This window comes from Gorilla gorilla, chromosome 8 (genome assembly GCF_029281585.2).
Source record: "Gorilla gorilla gorilla isolate KB3781 chromosome 8, NHGRI_mGorGor1-v2.1_pri, whole genome shotgun sequence".
In the NCBI taxonomy this organism is placed as follows: Eukaryota; Metazoa; Chordata; class Mammalia; order Primates; family Hominidae; genus Gorilla; species Gorilla gorilla.
The window spans coordinates 107,893,715-107,911,136 of NC_073232.2; the positions used below are offsets into that span (position 1 = coordinate 107,893,715).

Sequence of the window (17,422 nt, forward strand, 5' to 3'; positions counted from 1 at the left end):
CCTGGGTGACAGGATAAGACTCTGCCTCAAAAAAAAAAAAAAACAACAACTGAATAACAGCAATGATGTAAACACATTAGAACCTTCATACAATGCCGGTGAGAATGTGAAATGGTACAAGGGGCCTTACTTTGGAAAACAGTCTAGTAGTTCCTCAAAAGTCTTTTAAACAGAGTTACCATATGACCCTGCAATTCCACTCTTAGATGAAATAAAAACATGTTCACACAAAAATGTGTCATGAATGTTCATAGCTAATCTCCATCAATTGATGAACTGATAAATAAAACATGGTACATCCACAGAGTGGAATATTATTCAGCAATAAAAATAAATGAAGTATTGATACATGCTGTAAAATGGATGAACCTTGAAAACATGCTAAGTGAAAAAAGCCGGTCACAAAGGGCCACCATAGTATATGGTGCCATTTAAACAAAATTTCCAGAACAGGTTAATCCATAGAAACAGAAAATATACTGGAGACTGCCTAGGGATGGGGAGTTTGGGTAGAAGTGGGGAGTGACTGCTAATGGTTATGGAATTTCTTATTTGGGTGATGAAAGGGAAAGTGTTCTACAAATGACTGTGGTTTTGGTTGCACAATTATGTGAATACACTAAAAATCACTGAATTGTAAACTTTTATTTATTTATTTATTTATTTTTGAGATAGGGTCTCGCTCTGTCACCCAGGCTGGAGTGCAGTGGCACGATAACAGCTCACTGCAGTCTGGAACTCCCAGCTCCAAGTGAACCTTCTGCTTCAGCCCCGAGTAGCTGGAACCGCAGGCGCATACCACCATGTCCAGCTGACTTTTCTATTTTTTGTAGAAACAGGGACTCACTATATTACCCAGGTTGATCTTGAACTCCTGGGCTCAAGTGATCCTCCCGCTTTGGCCTCCCAAAGTGTTGGGATTATAGGTGTGAGCCACCACGCCAGGACAGAATTGTAAACTTCAAATAAGTGAATTGTATGGTATGTGAATTACGTCTCCATAAAGCTGTTATTTAAGAAAAACAACTGAAAGCACCTGGAAGTAACATTTCAGGATTCAAATGACATCTCTTAGACTCACCCACCCTGTTTTGAGTCATAAAAGTCCTTTGTCAGAACATATGGCTCATGATCTATAGCAAAAAAACATCACAGGGACTCAAAGAAAGAGGGAAACTCATGTGCTCACATATGTAGCATTTAAAACAAAGGGCAGATAAAGGAAAAAAGCATTACTTTGTACCTTCTACATCTGAAAGAACAATCAAGAGATCAGTTTTCATTTCCACAGCCAGTCGGGCAGCCAGGCTATCATTATCTTTAACACTAATAACCTAGAATGCAGATTAAAAAGTCATAAGTGAGTGAGCTAAGCAGTCCAAAAAGAAATTCATGGAAGAACGCAGCCAAGCTCAGGCAAAACCAAGCTAGGATCAGGCAAAACCAATGAACCCAAATATGTAGATGACGGCTCTTGCAGGCCCCTTCTGTCTGCAAAACACACCGTCTACTGGCAATCCCTCTTCCAAACATGCAGTCTTCTAGCCACTGAAATATACAAGCCATGCTCATCGCACCATCTTAAGTGACTATAGCACCTCACCCTGTTGAATGCAACCACGAGTTCAGAAGAGCTTATGCAGTCACTGCTCCATGACAAGTTTCTCTCACAACTTTTCCATCTTGTTTATGCCAAACTTCCGGTGTTAGTGCATGCAGCATAGCATGGTGTTAGTGTCTCCAGCATGCTAAACCCTTAGAAATACTTTACCCACATTTACCCCCTGCAGGTCACTGTTGGGTTCAGCTGGGGGGACAACAGCATCATTTGTGTTGACAATGGGGACAATGTTCATTCTAAGGAGTTCATGAAGTGTTCCATTGAGGTTCCGGCGCTTCTGCTCATCATGGAAATCCAAATTGGTCACCAAAATCTAAAAGGATTAAATAGATGGAAAATGCATGAGGGAGAAAAATGCTAAACTTCCCAGTATACAAAAGATGCTAAGAGCAAGGGAGTTAAACTTTAGGTTTCTGGGGCCCCATACAGATTAGAAGATTAGAATGAAATACACATATCTGGGTGCTATCCAATTCTTTTTTTTTTTTTTTTTTTTTTTGAGACAGGGTCTCATTCTGTCGCTCAGGCCGTAATGCAGTGGCATAATCTCTGCTCACTGCAACCTCCACCTCCTGGGTTCAAGCAATTCTCATGCCTCAGCTTTCCAAGTAGCTAGGATTACAGGCACACGCAGCTAATTTTTGTATTTTTAGTAGAGACAGCGTTTCGCCATATTGGCCAGGCTGGTCTCGAACTCCTGGCCTCAAGTGATGGGATTACAGGTGTGATCCACTGCACCTGGCCCCAATTTTTGTAGAGATAAAAAAAATTACAATAATCTGAAAGATTTATTTAAGAATGTTCAAGACTTCTTGCAAAAGTACTTTAATCCTCAAAGAGCTACCAAATTCCAAAATCTCATCCATTTACAAAATTAAGAAAATTAATGTATCTATTTTAGAGGGATACTGGGGGAATCAGTGATTATCCATTAATTTCTTTTCTTTTTTTATAGAGAGGGTCTTACTCTGTTGTCCACGCTGGACTTGAACTCCTACTCTCAAGTGATCCTCGCACCTCAGCCTCCTGAGTAACTGGGAGTAAAGATGCACACCGCTGTGCCCCAGCAATTTCTAAAATATCTCTGTATTCTAGGATCTGATTCAGGGCCTGGCCATAGTAGGCCCTTAAATATTTGGCGAGTGAGTGAATAAATTATTTACCCTGCTTAGAAAAGTGTGTTAGACAAAATGGAATAGGGCTGTGTTGTCACTGCTCTTGCTCTGAAGCAGACTATTACTGGAGTTAACTAAGATTGTGTGTGAGCATGTGGGGTTAGTCTGAGAAATTTATGGAAGTTAGTCTTTGGTCACAAGCTGAAAGAGGGGCAGAACACAGCTTGGTTCAAGGGAGGAGATGAGCATAAGGTGCTCAAAGGTAGAATGGAGAGCTGGTGTGTGGGCTGGTAAACAGCTCTGCTTTCTAGCTTGAATCAGAATTTTATGCAATGTTTAGGAGAAAAAGATAAATGGGTGAATGGAGATAGCAAGAAACTAAATGGCAACAAACCTTGAGGCTCAACAATAAATAATGTAATCTCTAATGTTTACGGAAGAGCGTTCTTGCTGTGTAGGGCAGGATGAGGTAGGGAAAGCTGGAAGCAAATAGTAAAGAAAGCAGGCACTGAAACAGTCAAAGTGAGGATGGTTAAGGGTCTGGCTATGGTAACTGAGAAGAATATAGCAATAAAACAGTAGCCTTAATGGTATATAAAACACAGGAAACATACATATAGAAAAATAATTCACTCACTCGATAAAAAATTTGTTGAGTACCTCTGAAATGCCAGGGTCTAGCCGCTGGAATGGAGAATAAGAATGTTGATGTCTTGGGGAAAAATAAAATGGAGCATATTTTTGAAAGGGAAGATCATGAACTCCTTTTCAGAAAAGCTTAGTGCTGTTGGACACAGGACTAGGTCAAAGCTGAACATATAGATTCTAGTCACGATGGTGAAAGAGCAAACAATTAATATAAACCCGTGTGTAGGAGAGACAAGCAGGAGGTCTAAAGGTCCAGGAAAAATACCTGTCACCAAAATAGCTTCACAAACATGGCCTGGGGATCTCAGCATGAAGGTAGGAGATAAAGAGTCCCAAGAGGGAAAAGTACGTGTTTAGACAAGCGCAATCTGTTGAGGGAAAATCAGTTTCCCTTCTACGAAGAAAAAACAAGCTGTTTTAAGTGTTTAAGTCTTTAACCTGGCAAACCACCTACTGGAAATTTTCAAAAGCCACTGATAATGGTCTTCTATGTAGGATTACTGAAGAAAATAAGGAACCACAGGAAAAGGTACAAAGGGCAAATATTTTCTCTAGATATGATGGCCTTGGGGGAAGACACAGGTGTGAGAGGAAAGAGCCCAGGGATTGAAGCTTGTTGGGAACTGGAGGGGGCAGGGCTCTTCTTTCACTCAATGTAAATGGAAACAATGGCTGATGCTGCATGGACTCTTAATGCTACCGTCATTCAAAACAAAATAAAAAAACAAACTCTCAAAAGGTTTCATCCCTGGGAAAAACCAAACCAAAGCAAAACCATAGCTCCCTGACTTGAGCTTCCTCACCTGGCTCCAGGCACTTTAAAAAAATTAAAGACCAAAATTGTCATTGGACTGTGAAGAGAAACCAAATAATAAATTAGAGTGATATAAATAGAGATTTATACTGTATTTATACTAACAGAAAAAAAGCTAAGACTACAGAAAGTGGGGTCCCCAGCCATAGGCAATGGGACAAGTCCGTGCCTTTCTGTTTTACCTCACTGACTTGAGGACACTCTGGTGTAATACCAGAACATCACTGTGGGTACAAACAGGCAAATGATGGAGAAACAAAAAAAAGTAACAGGAAATGAAGAAGCAAAACCTGAAACAATATATGTATATATAACAATATCACCTGTGTAAAATAACATCTGTGCATGTAGTGTACATGTAAAATAATATCCATAATATAAAATAACAGCTATTTTACATCTTTACAGGTAAAGGAATTTCAAAATAAAATAATTTGGGAGTTAGATTTTTTTTTTTCAGTTGTTTCCTGAAGTGACTGTTATTGAGATGTCTCTAGTGTGTAGTTGTACAGTTGATTAAGAATATAATTCAAAAAAATTCAGGAGATTCAGGTAAAAATGAAACAATGTAGAAAGAAGGTTCCAGAACATTTAGGGGTAGCCACCAAAAATTCGTAAGTCCCATGAGGACTGGAATCATGTCTGATTTGTTCACCACAGTATCCCCAATGCCCAAGACTGCTAGGTACACCATAGGTGCTCAATAAATATTTGCTAAATGAGTGAAAACCCAACCAATCACCAGCATTCCTCTTTCCCTTCAAAGCTTAATAAATATCTGCTATAAAAGGCAACCAACCAGGTGCAAAGAGAAGCAAGCCACCTGAAATCAAAGAAGCCAGTGAAATAAAGACATTTTAACTTCTCTGTCTTCAGAAGTGTTAGCACTTGGAATCCTAAGTTATTAGTGTAACAAGAGCTGGTATTTACTGACAGTGTATTATGTACCAAACACTATACTAAATGCTTTTCATATATTTTCTCACTGAGCCCTTCCAAAAATTATCTGAAATAGGCACTGATATCATCCCCATTTTCAGATGAGGAAGCTGAGGCACAAAAAGATTAGATAAGAAACTTTCTTCAGATCTCAAGTAGCAAGTGATGAAGCTGACACCATATTCCAATAGTCTGGCTCCAGACCCCTTTGTTCCACAACAACCACCCTCACAGGTCCCACACCCATTTCAAAGCCCAGCCTCTCACCTGGGCAGCACAGATGCTGTACTGGGTAAACATAGCCTCATACAAGGCCATCAGCCCACTCTGTCCGGCAGCTGCACAGGCTCGTGCCTCTAAGACTGGAATTGCCTGCAATATACCAATGAGACAAGGTGTGGTAGGGAATGAGGGAAGAAGACCTGAAGATCCATTTCAATGTGTGGGGAAGCAGCACTCACCATTTCTTTCAGCTGGTTCTGCCCCGAGTGGAGGGCCTGCCGCACGCTCTGAGACAGAAGGATCTCATGGCGCAAGCGTTGTTTGCCAAAGGCTACGGCTCCACTGGTCACCAGCATCATCTCTCTGCCCTGATTCTGCAGCACTGATACCTGGGCATTGAGAAAGGAAAGGGGACCGTAAGTCACTGTACTGTCTCTTTCATCTCTTCACAAGGGATGGAGGTAGGGTGGACTATCGAGTAGATCCCAAATGCTGGTTTATGAACCAGCATGTGGCTGACTCTGGAAGAATCAGCCAGATTGGTAAAAACACAGATTCCTACATCCTGTCTCAAATTTCTATTTAGCAGGTGGCAGATAAAAATCAGACATTTTAATTTATTTTTTAATTAAAACAATTGGCTGGGCATGGTGGCTCGTGCCTGTAATCCCAGCACTTTGGGAGGCCAAGGCAGGCACAATGCCTGAGCCCAGGAGGTTCAAGACCACCCAGGCAACATGGCAAGACCCAATCTCTACAAAAAGTACAAAATTTAGCCAGGCATGGTGGTGCATGCCAGCTACTTGGAAGGCTGAGGTAGGAGGATCACCTGAGCTCAGGGAGGTTAAGACTGCAGTAACCCATGATCGCACCACCACACTCCAACCTGGGCAATAGAATGAGAGAGATGCTGTCTCAAAAACAACAACAACAACAACAAAAAAAAACCCTATGAAAAAAATTTTTTAAGGCAGAGTCTTGCTCTGTCGCCCAGGCTGGAGTGCCGTGGCATGAATGTGGCTCACTGCAGCCTTGGCTGCCTAGGCTCAAGTGATTCTCCTGCCTCAGCCTCACAAGTAGCTAGAACTACAGGCTCATACCACCATGCCCAGCTAATTTTTCTTTTTTAACACATTTTTGTAGAAACAGAGTCTCACTATGTTGCCCAGGCTGGCCTCAAACTTCTGGTCTTAATCCATCCTCCTGCCACGGCCTCCCAAAGCATTGGGATTACAGACATGAGCCACCATGCCCGGCCTAAGTAAGACATTTTTAATAAGGAAATTCTGGTGTGTAGCCAAGTTTGACATCTATAGGACTTGACTGTATTAGGTTGGTGCAAAAGTAATTGCAGTTTTACCATTGACAGTAATGGCAAAAACCACAATTACTTTTGTGCCAACCTAATATTTGCAGGGAGCGTGTAATGCAGAAGGCCTAGTTGCTCCAAGAAATGAAGCCCAGAATAAAAGTCCGCAGGTAGGAAATGCAACACAGACTCAGTAGATGGCTTCTCAGGTTCTAAGGCTTAACCCGGGTAAAGGAGGCTGTTCTGGTGGCATGTCTAATCCTATGGGTTGCCTCTGCCTACACCAGGGGCACATGCTGACCTTGTTCTGCTCTGTCTGCCCAGGACCAAATGCGGTCACTTTGTTTCCTACCTTAAGCAGACCTACATGAAAAAATTAAAGACTCAAGATGCAATAAAGTCAATATTCCTAAACTGTCCTTTCCTTCTGATGTCTGAGACCTTTTAACTGGTCCAGGAACTCACAGACAGCTATGATAAACCATGATTTAAAACAATAATAACTTTTTTTTTTTTTTGAAACACAGTCTTGCTTTGTCACCCACGCTGGAGGACAGTGGCACAATCATGGCTCACTGCAGCCCTGACCTCCAGGACTCAAGCAACCCCCTGACCTCAGCCCCTTGAGTAGCCACCTTGGCTTCCCAAAGTGCTGGGATTACAGGTGTGAGCCACTGTGCCTGGCCCCGACAATAATATTTTATCACAGAAAGTTTCAGCTGGCTGAGGTGGGACGATTGCTTGAGGCCAGGAATTCGAAACCAGCCTGAGCAAAATAGTAAGACCCCATATCTATGAAAAATTAAAAAAAATAATAGCCAAGTAGCATGTGCCTGTAGTCCCAGCTACTCAGGAGGCTGAAGAAGGATCCCAACTGAGCCCTGGAGTTCAGGGCTGCAGTGAACTATGATTACACCACTGCATTCCAGTCTAGGTGACAGAGCAAGACCCTCTCTCTAAAATAAATAAAAATAAAAATAAAAAGAAAATTTAATACTTAACCAAAGTGCTGAGAATAGTATTATAAATCCCCATGTACATACCACCCAGTTTCACCAACTATCTCTCATGGCCAACTTCCCACTCTCCAATAACCCCTCTATACCCTCACCATTGTTTTAATACAAATTCCAGGCAACAGACATGTTATTTCATCTGTAAATAGCTCAGTAATAACTGCTAAAAGATAATCATATATATTATATATAATATATAATTATATGTCTTTCTCTCTCCACAAATCCATTATCTGGAATATTTCAATGATTTCCTTCATATCAAATAGACAGTGTTCATATTTTTCCAATTTTTTTTAGCTTGCTCAAATTGAGATGCAAATTAAACCCTGCATTACAAATTAATTGAAGTGTCTCTCAAGTCTCTTTCATTCATGGGTTCCCTTCTCCATCAGTTTTCCCCCTTGTAATTTTTTGTTAAACTGAGTTGTTTATTCTTTAGGATTTCCCAGCCTACATTTTCCCAATTGTGTCCTTATGGTATTAATACTGCTCTCTGTATACCCTATAAACTGCTGTTTGGTATGAAGGCTTTTTTTTTTTTCCCCAACAAGTCTTTATAAGTTGTGGTGTACATGTTCATCAAGCGCATACATAATGCCTGGTTATCTTTCTTTTTGTGATGTTAGCATCTGTTGATGATCATTGCCAAGATCCATTATTCCATTAGGAGATGCAAAATGCTGACACTCTAACTCAATGATTCCTTCTTCATTTATAATCTGGAATAATTCCAAAAGGGAAACTCTCCTTTACCAACTATTTGGTTACCCTGAGGTACAGTTTGTCTGTGAAAAGCAGGACAAATGTGTGTCTCTTCCCCTTTACTCATCCATTTTCAATATGAGTAGCTTCTCTGGTGGCCTCCAAAAATGGCCAATGAAGTTTTTTTTTAAGTATAATTATGAACTCATGGATTTAAACATATTTTGTTGTATTGTGCAGTGATTCCTTTTTTTTTTTTTTTTTTTTTGAGACTGAGTCTCACTCTCGCCCAGGCTGAAGTGCAGTGGTGCAATCTTGTCTCACTGCAACCTCCGCCTCCCAGGTTCAAGCAATTCTACTGCTTCAGCCTACCAAGTAGCTAGGATTACAGGCAGGTGCCACCATTCCTGGCTAATTTTTGTATCTTTAGTAGAGATGAGGTTTCACCATGTTGGCCAGGCTAGTCTTGAACTCCTGACCTCAGGTGATCTGCCCGCCTTGGCCTCCCAAGGTGTTGGGATTAACAGGTGTAAGCCACTGTGCCCAGCTGTGATTCCCTTTCTTGATGTTTATATCATCCCATTTATGGCCAGTGGAAGCCACTTTAAGTTGGCTCCTGAGTCCATCTGACATGATAAGATGTCTATTAGGCAGGCCCTGATGGAGACAGCTCTTCCATTAGGTCCACACGCAGCCCTAGAAAGAAAGCTGGTAACCTACGCAAACCTTTACCAGGATTTTCCTACCGTTTTCATCAAGTTTCTCCTCCGTTCAAAATCTTCAGTCTGCTTTTGAGACTGAACTCCAACTCACCTAGTTGGCTTCAGAGCTCTGCCTAATGGAATGATCCACTTTATTTTTCATTCTTCCTAATGAGACCACCACCTCTGCTTTCCAGCTTGTCTCCTCCCTGGCCCACAGCATGCCATACTCATTCCTGCCTGTCCTCTATCTGGAATACACTCCTAGAGCCTGTCCCTTCCCCAGAACCACTGGATTGCACAACTGCAGGGGCACCAGTCACACTGTGTACTTAGCAGCATGGAACTTTTCCCCTGTTTGTGCAAATCCCATCAGTTGTCAAGGCCCAGGCTGAGTTCCAGCTCTCCTAGGAAGCCCCAGGAACAACCATACTCTCATCTGAGTTTCCCACCTCTGGACCCATCGCTCACTGTCATTTGGGCCCACTTATTTGGATATTTACTGCCCTGAACAGTCACCTTAATGTGTGGGGAGTCCCAGTTCTGGCTCGCAAAGGGTAAAGACTGTTATGTTTCTAAGGTAGAGAGGGTAGAGAGGCTAGTGCCCCTCACAGTGTAGTCTCTTGATAAATATTTTTAAAATTTATCTGATGGACTCAATCTGGGAGGTGGGTTTGATCATTGCTGTTGTTTTGGGTGTTTTTTTTTTTTTTTTTCTGCAGGGGCGGGTGGGGGGTGGTCAGGGTTTTGCTCTGTTGCCCAGGTTGTAGTGCAGAGACTTTATCATAGTTCACTGCAACCTTGAGCTCCTGGGCTCAAGCAATCCCCTTGTCTCAGCCTACCAAGAAGTCAGAACTTTTTGAGACAGGGTCTTGCTCTGTCACCAAGGCTGGAGTGCAGTCGCGTGATCATAGCTCATTGCAGCCTCAATCTCCCAGGCTCAAGCAATCCTCCTACCTCAGCCTCCCGAGTAGCCGGGGCCACAGGAACGTGCCACATGCCTGGCTAATTTTTAAAAAATTTTTTGTAGAGATGGGGGGTCTCACTATGTGGCTTAGGCTGGTCTCGAACTCCTGGGCTCAAGCAATCCTTCTGCTTCAGCCTTCCAAAGCGCTGGGATTACAGGCACAAGTCACAACGCCCAACCGATTTTATTTTTGTAGAGACAGGGTCTCACTTTGTTGCTCAGGCTTGATAATTGTTTAGAATAGAAAATATAAGAAAAAAATTGTATCAAGTTTCAGGTTAGCAATTTCCCAATATTAACGCCTCAGGAAATTGTTTTTTAAAAACTGAAAATTTAATTACAAGGTAGTGTAAGATTTCAGCTGCCATGGAAGAGCTCTTGCTTTATCTGTGGGATGCTTGGATGTCTGGATTTTTACTTTTGGCCAAATCTGGCATGCTGTTGGTTTTTGTAAATGAAATTTTATCAGCTCACGGCCATGCTCATTCATTTACATATTATCTATGGTTGCTTCTGCAGAGCTGTGTAGTTGAGACAAAGACCATATAACCTACGAAACTAAAATATTTACTATCTGGCCTCTTGCAGAAAAAGTTTGCAGGCCCAGCACTTTGGGAGGCCAAGGTGGGAGGATCACTTGAGCCCAGCAGTTGGAAACCAGCCTGAGCAACATAGCAAGACCCCTGTCTCTACGAAAAATACAAAAATTTGCTGGGCATAATGGTTTGTGCCTGTAGCTGCAGCTACTCGGGAGGCTGAGGTGGGAGTATCACTTGAGCTCGATAGGTCCAGGCTGCAGTGAGCCATGATCATGCCACAACAGTCCAGCCTGGGTGACAGAGTGAGATCCTCTCAAAACAAACAAACACAGCTGCTTCATCCCAGAGATACCTCTTAAATGGCTAGGTGTGAAGCCCAGGCATCTCCAGGCCCAAGATGATTCTACTGCGTAGTCAGAACTAAGAATCTGTGACAGAAACAGCTCTTTATCACTAAGAAGTCTGAGACATGAACTGCATGAAACCACCCCTACTCCTTAACATCTCCTTTTCTTGCCCTAAGATGTCGTCTCTCACTGGCGTCTACAATGGGAAACAGTTTTCACATTGGGTTAAATCTACTGCACTGAAATCACAATTATTTTTTTAAGTTGATGAGCAACTTAAACCTAATCTGAAATAGCGACTTAAAAACCCAATTTTAGTACAGCATAATTTCTATCTTGGCAATCACCTGCTCAACAATAGATGCCAAGCGCCCCAGGGCCAGGCCACATTCATCCCCTCGGGTCACCACGGCACTGCCGAGCTTCACCACGATTCTCTTGGCATGCTTCAGCTCACTGCGGTGGGCGAAGGACTTGCCATGTGTACGACTGAGGGGTACAGTGATAAACGGGATGTTGCTCCAAGAACGAACATGTCTGATGACTGAAGGCTGGATACAATCTGTAGCCATCAAAGTCAAATGCAAGAAAAAAAGAAATACTCAATATAGTTTTTCAATAAAAATATACATGCTCAGTATTAACCAGTTTAGATACCAAAAAATAGCATTATCATTATCAACTGTGTAAAACTAGCACAGTATATCAAAAGCTCTATCTAGCGTATTCTTATTTTAGTATTGTATGGAGTTTACACCCAGTATGCAGGTCATAGGCACGCTCAAATGCTGTTGGTGAAGAGTACAAACAAATTAATCTCTCTTGAAGACAGGTTGGCAAATTTATCGAAAGCCTTAAAAAAGTTCTCTAAAAAAGAGATTTATCAGAAAGCTATTCATCACTGTTATTTATTATCAGAAAAATCAGAAGCAGAGTAAATGTTAGATAAAGGGAAAAAGATTAACATTTTTAGAATTTTTAATAATGTAGAAAAATACATGTTAATTTCATATACATGTATAAACACATAGATGGATAAAATTAATGAAAAATTAATATTTTATCTCTTGATAGGATTATAAGCAATTTTAAATTTTCTTCTTTGTTCTTTCTTAGATTTTCCAAGTTTACGCAGTAAAGATGCATTTTTTTTCATAATCAGAAAAATATGGGTGTTTCTAAAGAAACCATATTACTATAAAAAGAGGAAAAAGCCGGCCGGGCATGGCGGCTCATGCCTATAATCCCAGCACTTTGGGAGGCCGAGGCAGAAGGATCACCTGAGGTCAGGAGTTCGAGACCAGCCTGGACAACATGGTGAAACCCCGTCTCTACTAAAATGCAAAACTTAGCCGACCATGGTGGTGGGCACCTATAATCCCAGCTACTCAGGTGGCTGAGGCAGGAGAATCGCTTGAACCCGGGAGGCAGAGGTTGCAGTGAGCCAAGATCGTGCCACTGCACTCCAGCCCGGGCAACAGAGCAAGACTCCTTCTCAAAAAAAACAAAAAAAGAGGGAAGAGCCTGATTAGCAAAGACAGTAAAGAACAAAGTAAGTGTATGAATAATACAAAATCTCAACTAGTCTACCTACAATTTCTCTCTTTGATGAATCCAGATGCCTGTAACAATGATCAAAGAAACCAGAGAGCTTTCTGAAGGAAAAGCAATGTTAGAGTCAGATACTTTCTATCCCCTTGGACATCTGCCTCTAACCAATTCTTTCCTGATTCTTTTTCTTGTAACGCTGTACAAGATTACAGATAATTTGTACAGATGAACAAACAAACAAAAATTCTACAAGATTTCTAAGGAGGAAAAAAATCTTCATTAAAAGCCAAATAGATACCTGCATAAAGCCAAAAGTAAAAGAGTAAAAGCTGAATGTCAGGCACAGAACCCCTTCAATACTTCTTATGGGCCCAACACCTCCTGCTTAGCTGCTTACTACTTACCCATTCGCCCTTTCTCACACAATTACCAGATCCCCAAGTATTAGCCAGGCACACTGCCACCAGTCGAAAGACTACATTTCCCAGCCTTTCTTGCTCAGGTAGACAGGACAATGTGACCAAGTCTGGCTAACAAGATACATGTGAAAATGTTATGTGGGATTTCTAGGAACTTAAAAGAGACATGCTTTCTTCCCTTCATCCCCACTGCTGCTTGGAACATGGGTATGAAGGCTGGAGCTCATTCATTCATTTTGGACTAGAAGGAACTGTGAAGCAACAAGAAAGAACGAGCAGGGATCCCTGATGGATTTCACAGTGCTATTCTGGAAGCCCTGGACTGCCTACCTTCTTGCAGGGCTGCTAGCCTTCCTTCAGGAGAAAGAGAGAAAAACATTTCTATCCTGTTTGAGCCATGAATATTCTGAGTTTCCTGCTACATGCACATAATTGTAACTGACACAGAAGGACAATGAGTGCATAGGCAGATGGACTGTGTGAGGCCTACATGGGAGATAAGATGCTGTCAATCAGTGGGGGGTAGAGGAGCACTTAAGCAAATAGACGTTCCTCCCTGATAGCAAGAAGCAAGACAAGGTGGGTAACATAGGTTCTCAGCAGGACTAAGCTTTAAGCAATTCCCTGGAAAGACTTTTCTATATCTCATTACAAGCAACTCATAAATATTTGAATGAATTACTAAAATTATCATTTCAAGCCACCTTTCGAACCACTGTTCTATAACTTTATTAGAGAGTTAACTAACTTCACTTGAACCATTATCACTTCCCTTTATACTGTCTGTCTATAAATTACAGGCAATTTTCTCAAAATTTCTTTAGACCTTCTGACTCTATCTCCTGGCCACTAACTCACTCCCTAATCACAATCTACTGATGGTGGGTAAAGCAGGCAGGACCTTATTCTCATGAATGGGAAGGCGACTATGGGTTTTCCTCCCTTCCTGCCTCCTTCACACACAAATCTTAGAAAGAACATTTCTAACAAAGTAATAGTCATTTTTGCCTTTCCTTAAATAACCATTTTTCAAGTGACTATGTTTCAGGTTTGTGGAGATATAAGAAAGATAATATGATTTTTTTTCACAACAGGCTTGGCATCTAGATCCTGGCACAGAGCTGCTTGGTAAGCCATCATCTGGGATGGAACTGGGATTCCGATGACATTGCTGGATCCACAGGTGCACGGTCTCTTCCTGCTGTGGGAGTCCCTGGGACTAAAAGACTGGTTTGTTGTTGAGGCTAAGTTTTATGGAGTGCTACTTTCCTTCACTGGGTTAATTATTAATAATATAGGTACCCTACTCTGCTTTCAGGAATATTATCCTAAGCAATATGTACAACTAAGTCTTAAGTTTAAAAGTTGTATGCCTAATGGTTTGGTCTTACTGATCTGCCAGAGAGAAGGGTGGTGGAGGGACAGGCTTACTCCCCTAGGGTTTGGACCAGGGATCATCAGAGGCTGTTTGCAGAGCTTAGAGCTATGCCAAGTATCATGTATTATCCTTTTGGTAGCTGTCAGATCTAGGCTTTCTGGCTTTCTCTCCTGTCTGCTGGAGGGCCTATCCTGACCTGGAAGGGTGGTGAGCATGGGTGGAGCAGCCTGAGAGGGTACCTCAGGGACACAGGCAGTGGCATGCATGTCTGTCCAGGTGATCAAATGGTAGAAGCCAATCAGAATCCAGCAGCCAGGCTAGCATGAAGGAGGCTAACCCACAGTCTGTATCAGGAGAAGAGGGTGGGTCGCATGGCTCAGTGCCAGGTAGTCAAGGGTCATTCTGGCTGGAGACAATAGGGTAACAGCAGTAGATAAGGCCTGTTAGGGTTCAAGAGGAGGTCACCACTAACAACAAGGTTTCATGCAGTTGACTCAGTCAAATCCAGAGGTTCTAGCACAAAGGAGAGCTTCAGGGGACTCAGGGCTTGTTGGGTTTCCTATTGAACAACGCCTTTTACCTTCCAAGGCTGACCCTACCTTTCTTGGGGGTATTTTTTTTAATGTTCTACAATGTATTATACTTGTTAGGGTCCATATTGAAAACTGAGAAGGCCTTGATTAGTTAGGAAAATTCAAGGCTTCTAGAGAAATAATCATTTCCCATCTTCTAAGGAACTTTGAGGCTCTAAGTTCCAAAGAAAATCTGTCCCCTCTTAGTAGGTATGAGGGCATACTGAGGTGTATGTATGTACAGATGTGGCATGGTGGGGGATGGGAGGGGTTGTCCATGTTCTTCTTAAGGGCCACGGATTATACTCTTACCACTCTGACAGAGGAGAACCCTTTACTTCTTCAGCATCAGAGTCCTTATGCCCAGTAACCAATGAGGCTGTGTTCCAGGCCTCAACAAGAAGGGACCCTGACATGACTACTCTTTTTCTCTCTGGCCTTCCATTGCCTTCTCTGTTTGTCTCCACAAGCGTTCTCATTTTGCCTTTCTTTTCTTTTTTTTTCCCTCTGCTATTCTGCTTATCATGGTCAGTGAAAGAGCTCCACGTTCCAGAAAAATCCAAATCCCCAAATTCAAAAACCTAGGGAAACAATTAGAAAGTGCCTCCTTCTGTGAATGAGTCTAATGAGGATAAGTATCAATAATAAAAATACTGAAGTGAACACTTACTGTATACCAGGAGTTGTGCTAAGTATTCATACACCTTCTACAGGAGTAAAAAGGACAAGTGTTGGCTCTGGAGCCAGACTGCCTGAGTGAAATCTCAACCCCTTCACTTACTTGCTGTCTCCTTAACTATCTCATAAGGTTGGTAGGGTGGATAAAACAAGTTCATGCATGAACAGAGATTGGCACAAAATACTCAATGAATATTAACTGGTACTGTAAAAAAAGTGTTACTTACTGTGACATGACATATATATCCATGGTCCCTGGCTTATAACTCTAATAATCCTTTTTACAGTCTTTTGTTACAATGTTGGTGTAAGGAAACAGAATCTCTCTGATATTCTCCTGAACTCCTTTCACCTACTCAAGGCAGGACTCTAATTTGATTGTGGGTTGTAAGACCCTCAATCCAGAGAGGGTCCTGCCCATACCTTGGAGGAAGAAATATTGCACAGGAAGACCAAGACAAAATCTGAACAGACAGGCCTTGCTGGGTTACCCCACTCAGTCTATTAGTATCAGGTCACATTCTTTTTGTTCAATCACATTTCGACACAGTTGCCCATACTTCAATCATGCCTATCCAATAAGTCTCCATAAGAGGTCCAAGGGGACAAGGTTCGGAGAGCTTCCAGACGGCTGAACATGTGGAGGTTCCTGGAGGGTGGCGTGCCCCGGAAGGGCATGGAAGATCTGTGCCTCTTACCTCACACCTCACCCTACGTATCTCTTCATCTGTTTCCTTTGTAATAAATTGGTAAATCTAAGTGTTTCCCTGAGTTCTCTGCATCACTCTAGCAAATCAATCAAGCCCAAAGAGGGCACTGTGGGAACCCCAACTTGAAGCCAGTCAGTCAGAAGTTCCAGAAGCCTGGACTCAGGACTACTAGGAAGATGGGGATGATCTTGTGGGACTGAGCCCTCAACCTGTGGGCTGTCCTCAGGGAGACAGTGTCAGAATTGAATTGGAGGATACCCAACTGATGTCCACTGCAACCCCCATACATTTGGTCACAGAAGTCTTCTGTGTTGATTGTTGTTATGGAGTGAGAGCAGAGGAAAAATAGTTTGAGCTTTTCCATATTCTACCTTCATCATCATCATCATCATCATCATCATCATCATCATCATCATCTTACTGAATTCTCATGAATTAAGCCTCATAAGTTAGGTATTATTATGAGTTCATTATTATTATTATCCCCATTTTATAAATAAGGAAACTGATGCTCAGAGTAACTGAGTAATTTACCAGCATTGCCAGATTACAAAAATGGCCACAATCCTTTTGCAGCTTCTCCATTAACAGGTGAGTCAATCTTCCAAACTTCTTAAATTTGAGCTGGTCCCGTAACTTGCTTTGACAAATGTGGCAGAAGGAACAGTGTATAAATTCTGAGTTTACATCTCAAGAGGACTTGTAGCTACCATGCTTCCTGTTCTTGGGAACCCTGCAAGCATCATGCAAAGAAGCAATGAACAGCCTGCTGGAGAATGAGAAGCCACATGGAATGTACATGATGTATCATCCCAGCAGAGGCCCCTTCATCCCCAACAATCAGCCCTAAGTCAATCTGAGACCTGACACAGACACAGAACCACTGTGCAGCTGAGCCCAGTCCAAAATACCATCCCACAGAATTGTGACCTAAACAGACAGTTGTTTTAAGCTACGAAGTTACTTCATAAGGAGAAGGGCTAGTTTTAAAAACCCAGGAACTGGTTCCAAAACCTGAACTTTCAGCCCTTATACTCTACATGAATAGGAAAGAGATTTTTCTGTCTAATGACAAGCTTGATTAGTTGATTGGCAAGTCATCTTGCAATGAAGCTTGGAAATGGACTACTGATAAGATTTAGGTGATATCAAGGAGCTAGCCAACTCAAAA

General features: G+C 42.0%; 1 protein-coding gene across 2 annotated transcripts in view; it reads right to left on the reverse strand.

The window, feature by feature from the left end:
- Positions 1–17,422, reverse strand: part of ALDH18A1 (aldehyde dehydrogenase 18 family member A1) — a 51,034-nt gene that overhangs the window by 25,789 nt on the left and 7,823 nt on the right. The window contains exons 3-7 of one of the 2 annotated variants that reach the window (XM_019035200.4): positions 11,291–11,505; positions 5,599–5,748; positions 5,405–5,509; positions 1,776–1,934; positions 1,244–1,334 (exon numbers count right to left, since the gene is read on the reverse strand). In XM_019035200.4, coding sequence (XP_018890745.3) covers positions 1,244–1,334; positions 1,776–1,934; positions 5,405–5,509; positions 5,599–5,748; positions 11,291–11,505 — 720 coding nt within the window. The remainder of the gene's footprint in view (positions 1–1,243; positions 1,335–1,775; positions 1,935–5,404; positions 5,510–5,598; positions 5,749–11,290; positions 11,506–17,422) is intronic. The other variant, XM_004049839.5, reaches the window with a different exon arrangement.